Raw genomic sequence first — 12,629 nt, 5'->3', positions numbered from 1 at the left:
CCAATACAGGATGCATCTGATGGAAACATTTGGCCTCGCGATTACTAGGCGATGGCGGAAATCTGATGCTGTGTCGAAGATCTTTTCGCACAAGACGTAATTTATAGACCGCCTTCCGCAGTCTATGCACCGAGGCCGGCACAGCAAATTGTTTGCGATCCATCGTCAAAAAAAGTATGATAAAATCTAGTATTCTTGGTAAACAAAACGGGATTGTATAAACGAATGCCAAAACAAAGACCCTTACTGCTGATCTGCAATGCGTTTTTGAGGATAATGCGATACTTGCGAATTTCTGTTCTCAGCCCCCAGTTGCCAAATCGGGCTTAGCTCCTCCGATCTCGTTATCTAGCTCCGCTGCTAAGGCATTGCCAAAATTAGATCTTTCTCTTACTTCGATACAGTTGGGTTGACAGTAAGACCGTTCTAAGAACAGACTATTTACTACAGCGCTGATCAATTCCGAAGCGCCATCCGCTGCGCGACTTCGGTGTGAAACAGTTTAGGCTCATAGCGACGACTAGGGCGCAGCGCGCGGCCAGAACGCCTTTGTACGGCACTCTCGCTTGCAGCACCGTTACGGTAAGCTCGCTGCATTCAGTGAGGCAAAGGTTGTGAATTTATCGTCTACTATCTTAAAGCAACTGGGGTAGGTAATGTTTCGATGTACCGCTTGACATATATTACGCCGAGCAAGCGATCCCGCGAGGATGGAAGAGGGCTATATGCTGAGCCTTCGGGCGCGTACTCTAGAAAATATCCGTGAGACAGCACACTAGGCAATGTCTGTATGTGTTGTTGCTCTTGAAACGTGTTTCAGAGTGCAAAGTATACTTCATGGCCAGCCCGTGAGCTTTAAAGTTTTGCTCCCCTGCTCAGCGCACCTTCAGTACACATCCGTAAAGAGACGCTGTCACCGCCGCTTAACTTCGTTATAGATAGTCATATCAGCAGGATGGTTATACGTATGGCATTTAAGATGTCGACATTAATTTTAGATCACCTTTGGTTCAGAACGCAATCATTTTAGCAACATATTGCAGGCCAACAAAATTGTGTGCACGTTTTAATTTTTATCCATTGCAATTGCCATTATTTACAGAAAAACATTAGTTTTGGTCCTGTAGCAACGCGTAGAAAAATGACACTAGATTGAACAAATGCCAATCGGTGGAATGACAATAAATTTTCTATGTGGCAGGCGTATTGCTGTGTGGACAGCAATGTCACTCGCCGCGAGGCGGATCTAGGGTCGGTAGCAGGTAAACAAAGAATATATTTGTGGTAACGATTAATCTCCGTCATAAATGCCGGCCACTTGCACTGTGGTTAGTCGGTGCATAAATGAATTAAACACTCTAAGGAACAGATGCTTATACGGCAATAATTTAGCAGCATTCAGGATCGCTCGCTCATTCTGCCCCCATTCACCATGCATGCAAAATATTGCTTATGTTTTTTTAATTGCGTGTGAATGAGGAGTCCAAGCTGTCACTGTTTGATAATATCGAGGACGACTCACCGACCTCACACAGTACGTTTCACGCGACACAGATCGATGTTCGCACACCCCAGCAGAACGGTAGCGGGTGTGTGTGCCTCTGCTGCACGCCTGTGTCGTCATCATATGGCGGTACTCAAGTTTGAAGGTTAGTGCTTTTTTATAAGTATTGCTTGCTCATTGTAAAACGTGAAATAGCCTACTGTGATGACCAATCCTTCAGCAATACAAATTGATCATTAACTCAGTGCGTTCGAAAAAGCACCACAGTTTCTCTTTGAGGCATTGGCGAAAGAATCTATTCTCAATAAACAATTTATGACCATTCGGACCTTTGGGAATGAACTTCCTTTTAATTTATGTTACAGAGTGCAGTATAGCTTTTCTTTTCTGAGGTGTATCAGTATTAAAGCCGTACTGACTACCCTCTACAATCAGTATTAAATGCAAGTTCGTCAACGCTAATAGTAGCTGCACTCAATAGTAGGGCTCGATAAGAATTACTGCAGCCGAGGATTTTGCAAAACAGAGCACTTATGAAATATATCTTTTGTTTAATTGCAAAATACTATTTAAACAGAATGGTCAGTATTTTGAAGTGCCGGCTAAGTGCGAAGGTTATCGCCGCCCTCTTCGATTGGCCTTCCACATGCAGTCCCGATTGTTCCACTTTGCGTAGTTGTGCGAGGAGAAAGGTAAAAAAGAAAAACTAAAATGGCGTCTTGTCAGCGTACTCACCGTGAGAGTGTCGATGTGTGCGAGATTCCACTGCCAGCCGAGAACGCATTGCCGCCGTTTCCAGAGCTCCATAAATATGGTGGCTGTGGCAAGATAAAAAAAGGTCTTCTTCTTGTAGCGTGAATACATGCTTTTTTTTTAACCGGGAGCGACGCTTTTATGAATATTAGATGAATGGGAGTAGTGAAATCGGGCGTTGTTCGAAAAGCAATTTACTCGCTGTGTGCTCCCTCAGAACATTCTTTGTAGAGGTTCTAACAAATAATGCAGATCGTAATCGGTCGCTGTTATGAACAGCTGCTGCGAAAAGTAAATGAAAGACAATGTTACCGAAGGAATCATCTTCGGAAGAGTCATTTCACGCATTCAGTATTAGATACGTGCAGAGTGGGTATCATTGCACGGATTCCTCAGAAAAAAAAACAAAAAATCGCATCTATTACCCATTGGAGACTTTCCATTAACATGTTTTTTGGCGAGTTGCCTTCTAAATACTTTTCACGGGACCACTATGTGACAGTAGGGAATGGCGAAAAATTAGAGTTATACACTTAGGCTCCGACTTTAAAGGTAAAATGCGAATAGCTAATAGCTACCAACTGCGGGTATTCTTGGGAACCTTGTTTGCGCTATCGGGAACAAAAGTCTGAACGGCACGTCTAGTAATTTTGCACTAGAAGCAGGATGTGAACAAATTATCACCTTATTTCTCTAGCATATGTGCAATGACTAAACTTCAATCTTCACGTCGACAGGTATGGTCAGATACTACTGGCCTATAAGAAAGTTATATGCTTTGCTTGCGGTTTGCGTGGTACACAGAGATATAGTACTTGACGCTTACTTATTCCCGATCCCGTTGATTAGTGTGAATGATGTTTCATACACATCCGTTGGCATACAGTCATGAGCTACCGAAATATATGAAGGACCACAGGACATAGATCTCAAGCACCGTTTCAATCAGGCCATAATGCCGCCCAAACTATAGTTTTTAATAAGAACCCCCTTTGGTGCCGGCCAAGGGGCTGATTGCTGATAACTACCATCCGGGTACCATTCTGTGGTAGCGCTTTCCTGCGCTGTCACCTTAACCTCCTGAGCTACGAAACAAGCATGCCCGTCTTTTTTCGCCTAAATTTGGCGAACAGTGTTCCTTTATAGTCATTTTAGCACATGGAACTGTCGCCTGTCCGCAGGCGCGCACTGCGGCGCGAAACAAAGGAACCAGCCAATAATGAAAGCTATAGCTTTAAAACATTTAACAAAAATGCCACTGATTTGGTACAATGTTACCTCAATTATAGATCAGCGGTTTGTTCGTTCAACGGTTATCACCCTAGACAATGATGGTCCCTTTTTCACCGGCACTTTCTCGAAGACGATATGGAGAATGTGCACATTCTCAATATCGAAAATACAGATTCATGATATAAAACTGACACCTGTGATTCTTGAGTGCGATCTGCAGTACGCATCAACGGTCGAGCGTTTGAATCGAACTAACTACCACATTTCCACAAACTTCTCAATTTCACCAGCTGATCCAAAATTTTCTAGCGCTTCATTCAGCGCTTGCTTTTATCTCGGTAATCAATACGCTACCATAACTACCCTCTGCATCGTTCCTTCGCATCAGTTCATCTGTCCACGCCAGTTTCTTCTTGATTTCAATGGGGACGTCACTAAGACACCTTTGTTCCCAGTGCTGTTTTTTTGCCGACTAACATTACGCCAATAACTTGCATTTATAATTTATGTTAAACTGTTTTCTTTTGACTAAAAGGTTTGGCCTACATAGGTGAGCAGCTGAAACTTAAAGCGGTTATATGGTGTCTGCCTGAGTGATACTATTGTAATAATATAATATTGATGTACCTGGCAATTGCTGTCCACTTAAGAGTCTTGTTAGGTTATGCGGTCACTACGTGCTCTGAGAAGATTTCTCCTAATATTTTTGGCATCTAGGTATCTATCGTGACCTGCTATTTGCAGCTAGAGTATATACTATTCATTTTCTTCATATAATGTATAGACCAATAAATTGCTGCGCCTGTCTAGGCCACTGATCACGTTTTAATATTATTTCCCGAGTTGCTGGGCAGGGCAGCTTCATCGGTTATTACTGAGATATTCCCATGAATCTTATTCTCAACAAATTGTAAAGTCGGTGAACAATAAAAAAGAAGACTGCATCAGCATATTCTGCATTTAGTTGCAGCAGTCCCCTACTAGTCACTACGTACTTTATGTTTGCAGCAGTGTTCAGATCACACTCCTCTTTTAGTACGCAGATATAATTCTTGATCTTTCATGTCGAACACATGAAAAAAGAATAAACAGAGCATCTTATTTCTTCATTTAGAGTTCCTCCGAAAACGGATCTTTCTAGGTACTTTCCTTTCTTTGCGTCAATTGCATGATGCGGTGCGGTTAGTATGGTTTATAGGGTTAAACGTTCCAAAGCACCTTAGGGTATGTGAGACGCCGTAGTGGAGGGCTGTGAAAGTTTCGACCACCTGGTTTGCTGAACGTGCATCGACATCACGAAGGACACCGGTGTATCGCTTTTAGCCCCCATAAAACAGAGGCCCCCGCGGCCTAGATTCGATACCGCATCCTTGGGTCCAGCAGTGGACCACCCTAACCACTGCGCCACAACGGAAGCGCCATTCCAGATAACAAAGAAAAGGTGCCAATATGTTACTTACCCCAGAGAGCCATAAACACTGAAAACGTAACAGTCGCCCCGTTGTCCACGATAAACACGATCTGCAGCCAAAAGAGAATGTCAGACATTTAGTACTTGGGACTGTTGTCACGGGAATATTTTGGTTGGTTATATTTTTTTTTGTTTTTATATTATATTTTGGTATTATACTTGGTTATATTATTGGTTATTTGGTTATATAGTTTGGTTGGTTACGCAAGCAATACTGTTTACACAAATACTTTTTTTTTCATCAGCAAGATAAGCGTTTAATACAATATAGAGTTGAAAATGATTTTTATAAAACCATGCTTTATTATAAAAGAGCCCAGAATACTGAACACCGGAACGAGATAAATGATCAGTGACATGTATTCTTCGCCTTGTCCGCAAAATAACATACTGCCTGTTTGATTTTTTGTTTGTAAAGAGAGGACATGGAATTAAGTGATGAGAAAATCTGAGTGAAATGTAAATTGCCCGAGTAATTTTCACCCCTTTATCCAAATTCCCACAAAAATACATGAACTGCAAAAATGTATGTTTTCGATACTTTTGTACAAAATAGTGTTGAAGAAGTTTTCAGGTTCAGTTAGTGTTATTGCTGAGTGAAGCCTGATAAAAATTCTCTTTGGTTGTTTTCAATAAATATTCGAGTCCGCAGCTTTTTCATGGCTGTGATGACATATTTTCAGCGTAGAACGATGAATAATTGGCAAAAAAAAAAATACTTAATATCCTTCCACCGGTAGATTCAAATTTTCAACGGCTTAAAGGAAATGACGGGTGAAAAGGTTTTAAACGGCACGTCGGTTTAAGGTAGCATTTGAAACTGTTCTGGTAAATTAATGTGGATGCAGGTAATGGAAGTCGGTGCTTAATGGTGACACCTCTATTTTATTTTGCTTGCAGATTTTCTAGCGTAACCAAATCTAGTATTTATTGCTAGTGCTCTGTTTCAAATTAAAAAGGGCAGCCTTTTGATACAAGCGGTATTCTTTGTCATTGATGCCCTTACCAAAAGGACGTAAGCAGCGAGCATGTAAGGAAGAGAGATGTCGGTACAGATTTTGTGTAGCTGTATACGTCTAGGGTTTTACCCTCTCCTAGCTATTTGGCGTATGTGCTCTTGTCCAGCTAAAAATATGATGCACCTGTGACCGGACACACCTCTGAACGCGACCAGTTTTAGGCTTGAAGTGAAAATTATAAAGGCGTATTTTCTGATATTTAGTTCCTTATGAAGCGCCTCTTTGCTAAATACTATCAGCAGATACGCTTTCAAGAGGTCCTTCGCATGAAAAACGTGCTTGACGTGTATTGGAAGGGGACTAGCAGCAGCTCACATGGCAGGATGAGTGAAGCGAAACACGCAGAGCTGCCTGGAGAGAACTAGAGCCCGAGCAGCACTTGAGAGCAAATCCAGCACCACGCTTTTCTATCGACCTGCATTCAGTTTCTCTGAGAATCAACACATTTACAAATGAGACACACTGCTGCTGGGAAGTAACTGCTCATGATCTGTCTTGATTTTGTGCTCTGTTAACACTTCGAAAATGAACGCCAAGAAATGACGCATGGAATTTCCGCACAAAAATGCGTCTGACCCACTGCGTAATGTGAACTGAGGATTGCGCTTTTGATAGGCAGAATCGTGAAACGCAATATGATTGACTTATAGGAAGTTAAAAGGCCCGGTAACTGTCTCACTTCTTTTCTTTGGCCACCTCAACCACGCCGGAAAGGAAGGGAGGAAGGTGGGAGGGAAAGTTGAAAAAGAGAAAGAGGAGTCGTAGTGGAGGGCTACAGAGTAATTTCGACCACCTGAGGACCTTTAACGTGCGCTGAGAAAGGCAATTTTTCCTGCCTACTTTTTATGTGATTTGCGCCGGGCCAATGGTGGGAATGACAGCGAACGATACTGAAATATTGTGATTTCTCCACTTAGGTTGAGCATTTTGACGCCTCGAGTTCACATCATGATGAAATGAAACTATCCTTAAATAAAATTTAAATATTTGATAAAAAAGTGAGGGCATACTCATATTGCTAAGTACTACAATGATCATTCACAGAGTATGTTTTGGACCTAGATGAGTTTAAAAATTGCAATACTGAGTGGAGGTTTTAACGCTACTTTTATTTCTAGAGATGTTTTGATGTACTCCTAAAAGACGATGTGAGAAAATATTCATGGCTTCATAATCTACCAATTGTTTTTTCGAAGGTATGTGGACCAGATATGTGTACTCGTAACGTATTTCTTTTAACCGTCATTAGAATTAAGAAATACAGCATCCGACTCTTGTACTAGAGAGATTTTAGAAATAAAAAAAAAACTGTTAGCATCTTGCAGTGTGCAATTAACGTCCAGTTTATAACACGAGCTCATGCACTATAATAATAAAGCATTGTTATGTACAGGGCAATAAAGCAGTGGGCATGTATTGTGTTATCGAGGTTTATCGGAGAGGCGAGAACTAGGAGTAGGTTTCCTTGTCAATAAGTATATAGCGGGTAATATATATGAATTCTATAGTATTAATGAGAGGGTAGCAGGCATCGCAATTAGGCTTAATAAGCGGTATGAACTGAAGGTTGCACAGGCCTATGCACCCACATGTAGTTATGATAACTAGAAAGTTGAAAGCTTCTACGAAGATGTAGAATCGGCAATGCGAAAAGTAAAGACGCAGTATACTGTACTAATGGGCGACTTCAATGCAAAGGTAGGGAAAAAGCAGGCAGCAGACCAGGCAGTAGGTGACTATGGCATTGGCTTTAGGACTAGCAGGAGGGATTTACTAGTTCAGTTTGCAGAGCGCAATAACTTGAGAATCATGAATAACTTCTTCAGCAAACGGAAGAACCGGAAATGGACATGGAAACGTCCTAACGGGGAGACTAAAAATGAAATTGACTTCATAATGTGTTCAGCCCCCGCCATTATGCAAGATGTAGAGGTACAATCGGGAAAGTGCGATGCAGTGACCACAGGATGGTGAGGTTCCGAATTAGACTAAATCTGAAGAAGGAACGCAACACATTAGTAAGAAAGAAACCCATCAACAATTAGCGGTGAGGGGGAGGGCAGAAGAGTTCAGGATCTCGCTACAGAATAGATATTCAGCTCTAACCGAGGATGGCGACATTACCCTAGAAGCATTGAACAATAATTTCAGAGATATTGTAAGGTAACGCGAAGGTCGGACTTGGGGGATAAGGTTTTATTGGAGACCTGAAGCCTTGGTCGCACACTGCAATCAACCACACTCCGCGATGACGATGGGTATTTACAAGAGAGATCAGGATGACGACGAAGCAGCATGTTCAGCCATTCGGAAGATGAAGCGCCACACAGTCTTCACACTATTTCGCCCGCGCAGTTGAAGCGGCCAGCCCGACCGCAATAGACCGATCCCACCGAGCGATCTGCGTATGCGCCAGATTTCTGGAAGTTTCTCCTCCGCCATGTTAGTTGTAGTAAGCTGGTCAGCACGCGCGCATGCCCTGAACTCCCAAAAATCACCTCTTCACACGAATTCATCGCACATTTCTCAGATTTGCTCGCCGAGAAAAAATTGTCATTATTTTAGAAAATTGCACTGACTTACTTGCAAGGCAAATGTTCGAAACGTCCGCCGACAGCATAGTCGACACCGCATGTCGGAAATAATCTAGGGCTGAGTAAAAATAAGGTATCATGGCAATTTGTGGTTCCAGTGATTGATAACTGATTGATGTGTGATAGGCGATGGCGAGTTAAATACTTGTATAACTGGTTATTGGACGAATCAAAGAAATGTGGAATGAACAAAATAATTTGAAAAAGGCCTTTGAAAGCTGTCGAATTTATCGGAATGAAAAGCCAATGCTTGGTGATACTCGTTAAGAAAACTCAAAGTGGGTAATTTATAAATACTGCAAGTAATTCAAAAATGAAAAAGTGGTGCTCAAATTCTCAGAATTGTGACTGGTTGATGGAAAATTTTTATTGACAGATAAGAGAGGTTGATACCCTCAGAATGAAAAGCAATGCTTGATTATTATAATTAAGATAATATAGAGCATGCAATTGCATGCTCTATATTATCTTAATCAATTATTTACTTCAATGATCTTAATCTTAATGTATTATTTACTTCGAGAAATTTAAAAAAAGTGAGAAGGTTGTAAAATGTTGAGAATTAAAAGTCAATAAATTATGATTATTAAAGGAAATTTAGAGTGCGCAATTGATTAAATAACCGAAATAGTTGGAAAAATGAAAAATTGCACAAGCGGGGCTTCAAAGATTTCAAATTGCTCTGATTGAAAATTAATGCTTGATGATGTTAAGAACAATTCGAATGTGTAATTAATTAATCAATTAATTGGAATATTTGAAAAAAAATGTAAAAGAAAAAGGTGCTAAATGTGTCAGAATTAAAAGTCAATGCTTGATTATGCTAATTCATGGCATATAGCGCGTATAATTGATCAACTAATGAATTAAACTAATCGAAAAATGAAAAAGTGAAATGAGGGTTCAAAGGTCTTAAATAATGTGAATGAAAAGTCAATGCGTCAAGATGGTAGTGAAAAAATTTTAAATGTGGGTTATGAATTTATTATTTGAAATAATTTAATAAAATGGAAAATGCGTTCAATCGTATCAACCGCTTAGAACGGGAAACCAATGTTTGCTGATGCTATGTAATAATGTATAAAAAGAAATAAAAACAAACAAAACTGAAAATAAATATAACAAAACAAAAATATATAAAACTATTTTAGGTCTGAATATACCATCACGATAATAAAGTTAATTATTTATTCAATTACACACTCCAAATTTTCTTAATTAGCATCATAAAGCATTTGCTTTTTATTCTAAAGTTTTACACTTACGAAGCCCTTTTTTGTATTTTGTGTGTTTATTTTAGTTCAATTAACCAATTTCATTTCCTTGACATTTTAAATTGCATCAGCAAGCATTGGCTTTTCATTCTGAGCATTTTGACAACTTTGAACCCATCTTTACAATTTTTATATTCCAAATTGACAAATTAATCAATTAATTATGACTTTATTAACTTGTTATCGCCTATCACACACGGATGTGTTATCAATGACTGCAATCAAATATCAGCATGACATAATTTTCTTGCGGAGCCCCCGAATATTTTCGACACATGCTGTCAACTACTACTATTATTAGACGATGACGGCGCCGAAGGCTTTTCGACCGAACGAGTTGAAGAGCTACACTTAAAACCAGAATTACTTTTCCCTTGCGCTATTCTTATGGCATCCAGGAACTTAACAGCTGAATTTTTTCAATGCACTCAGGCATACACACCGGAAACGCGGCCCGCCGGCACTCTAGGCGGGCGGAGCAGCCGAATGACTGCATCTACCAGCATGCACCGCAACAGCGGCAGCGTTGTGAAACTGGCCGGTGGGATCGGTCTATTAGTCCGCAGGATTGCGCCGAATAAAAGGCTTCATGTGTGAAACGTGGACAACTTCAGTGCCACGGTAACGACTGTCCGGAGGAGGATAAAGAGGGCAGACGCGATAGTTGACCGGGGAGGTTTTTGCAACAACTGTGTAAGGATCAATGTAACGGTGCTGTAACTTGTCACAAAGGCCAGGAGTGCGCAATGGTGTCAAACGTAACACCTAGTCGCCGGGACGGAACGAAACTTGGCGGTGGGTTGCATTATAGCGGCACTTGCGGTCTTCCTGGCTAGCTTCCGCGTTGACGCGAGCAAGCCAGCGAGATTTAGAAACTCGGGAAAGGAACTGGTCAGGAAGAGAGGATGAGGAACTGGCATGTGTAGAAATGAAAGAGGCATTAAAAATGGTTGCGGGAGAACGGCCGTAAACGAAGAAAAACGGGGTGTAACTGCGGTACGCTGTACAGCCGTATTGTACGCGAACTTAACGAAAGGAAGCATTACGTCCCAGTTTTGGTGGTCCTGGTCGACGTACATAGACAACATGTCAGAAAGTGTGCGGTGGAACCACTCAGTCAACCCATTGGTCAGCTGGTGATAACTGGAGGTCAATTTGTTATGGGTGGTCGAGGCCTCAAGAACTTCTGCTACAATCGTCGACAGAAATGTCCGTCCACGGTCGCCGAGAAGCACTTGAGGGGCCCCATGGCACAGTACGAGCGATTCCAAAACGAAGGACGCGACCTCATGTGCTGAGCCATTAGGCACCCTAGTGAAAAATCCCGTATCGCGACAAACGGGTTTGAACCGGTCCTGTATTATCCCGTATAATTTTGATACCGGTGTGAGCAGTCCTGTATGAAGCTTAAACGGGTTTATATCGGACAGGTCATGTCCGTTATGAATCTCAATCCGGACGGTCCAGTCCGGTATAGAGTTAATACAGGGCAGACTATTCCCGGTATGCATCTTATACATGACATCCCAATCCGGTATTGATGTGAAACAGGGCGGACCAGTCCTGTATGAACCTTAAACGGGTTTATATCGGACAGGTCATGTCCGGTATGAATCTCAATTCGGACTATCCATCCGGTATCGAGTTAATACAGGGCAGACCATTTCTCGTATGCAACTTATACATGACATCCCAGTCCAGTATGGATATGAAACAGGGCGGACCAGTCCTGTATTGAGCTCATATACAGGACAGGTCACATCCGGTTTAACAGAAACCGGACAAATCCGATATGAATGAAACTGATACGGGACAGAGTATTTCCGCTTCTCAGCACAACTCGGGCTGATCGTGAAGCTCAGCCAGGATGACAACGTCGGAATATGCCTTCACGCTAAATAAGCAAGAAACCATACATAATATACGTTAAAGCTTTTCTGTATATGTGGAGTACACGTTGTTTCGTACATACCTAGAAGATATGAAGCCGTGGGTGTGTGCGCTAGCAAGTATATACATGCATCACGTTTTGTTTTTGCGTGTGCAACAGCCGCTGCAGCTTGTACGAACTTGCGGTGCATCTTCATAATCTGCGACTGAAGATCTGCCACCTTCAACGCGAAAGTGCAAGCAAGAACGTAGCGTTTCGTTAGCGCGGATAAAATACGCTCGAGAGTAAATGAAACATCGCTGACCACCGAAATATGCACAGGTCAGCCGAATATCGCGAGTCGCTTCCTCGAGTGTTTACGCATGCAAAACACTTGGTCAGAAGTAAATTCATTGACGTCGCGGCTCCGCTGGCAGCAGGTGAAGCTAAAACAAGCAGTATTACAAGTGTTGGTGCACCGTATATATCTATATGTAGCAAAAATTGCATGCGTTCGAAGACGATGACAAAACACATAAGCACTAGTAAATTGTGACACTCGGAGGTTTGTCTGCAAGAAAGCGATACATTGTAAAGATGCGGGACGCGGATAACCCTTCGTGATAGCCAGGAAAAAGATGCAGCGTGTTTAAAGGGCGATCGTTCAATTACGACCACAAATACTACACCCTACAAAAATACACAAACTACAAAAGAGCCATCTCGACTACATAAGTAGATATATAACCACCATCACCGTGCCCTGTTGTGGTGTACTGGTCAAAGTGCGTGCTTGCCGGCCTAAAAGACCGAAGTTCGAATCACATGTAATTTTTTTCCTTTTCTATTTTCTTTTTGTTTCTTTTCTTTTTTTTCTTTTTCAAATCTAGTAGTGTTATGTATTGTTCAGC

The 12,629-nt window shown here is 41.6% G+C and overlaps 1 protein-coding gene across 1 annotated transcript in view; it reads right to left on the bottom strand.

Moving 5' to 3' along the window:
• Nucleotides 1-12,629, bottom strand: part of LOC146174992 (anoctamin-4-like) — a 108,036-nt gene that overhangs the window by 48,010 nt on the left and 47,397 nt on the right. Inside the window, exons 13-14 of the mRNA XM_084585498.1 lie at nt 4,951-5,011; nt 2,240-2,322 (exon numbers count right to left, since the gene is read on the bottom strand). Of these exons, the coding sequence (XP_084441624.1) occupies nt 2,240-2,322; nt 4,951-5,011 (144 nt within the window). The remainder of the gene's footprint in view (nt 1-2,239; nt 2,323-4,950; nt 5,012-12,629) is intronic.

Source organism: Amblyomma maculatum, chromosome 11 (assembly GCF_055883805.1).
Source record: "Amblyomma maculatum isolate TAMU_Amacu chromosome 11, ASM5588380v1, whole genome shotgun sequence".
Taxonomy (NCBI): Eukaryota; Metazoa; Arthropoda; class Arachnida; order Ixodida; family Ixodidae; genus Amblyomma; species Amblyomma maculatum.
Note: the sequence above shows the minus strand (reverse complement) of the source record. Positions and strands in the feature narration are given on the sequence as shown.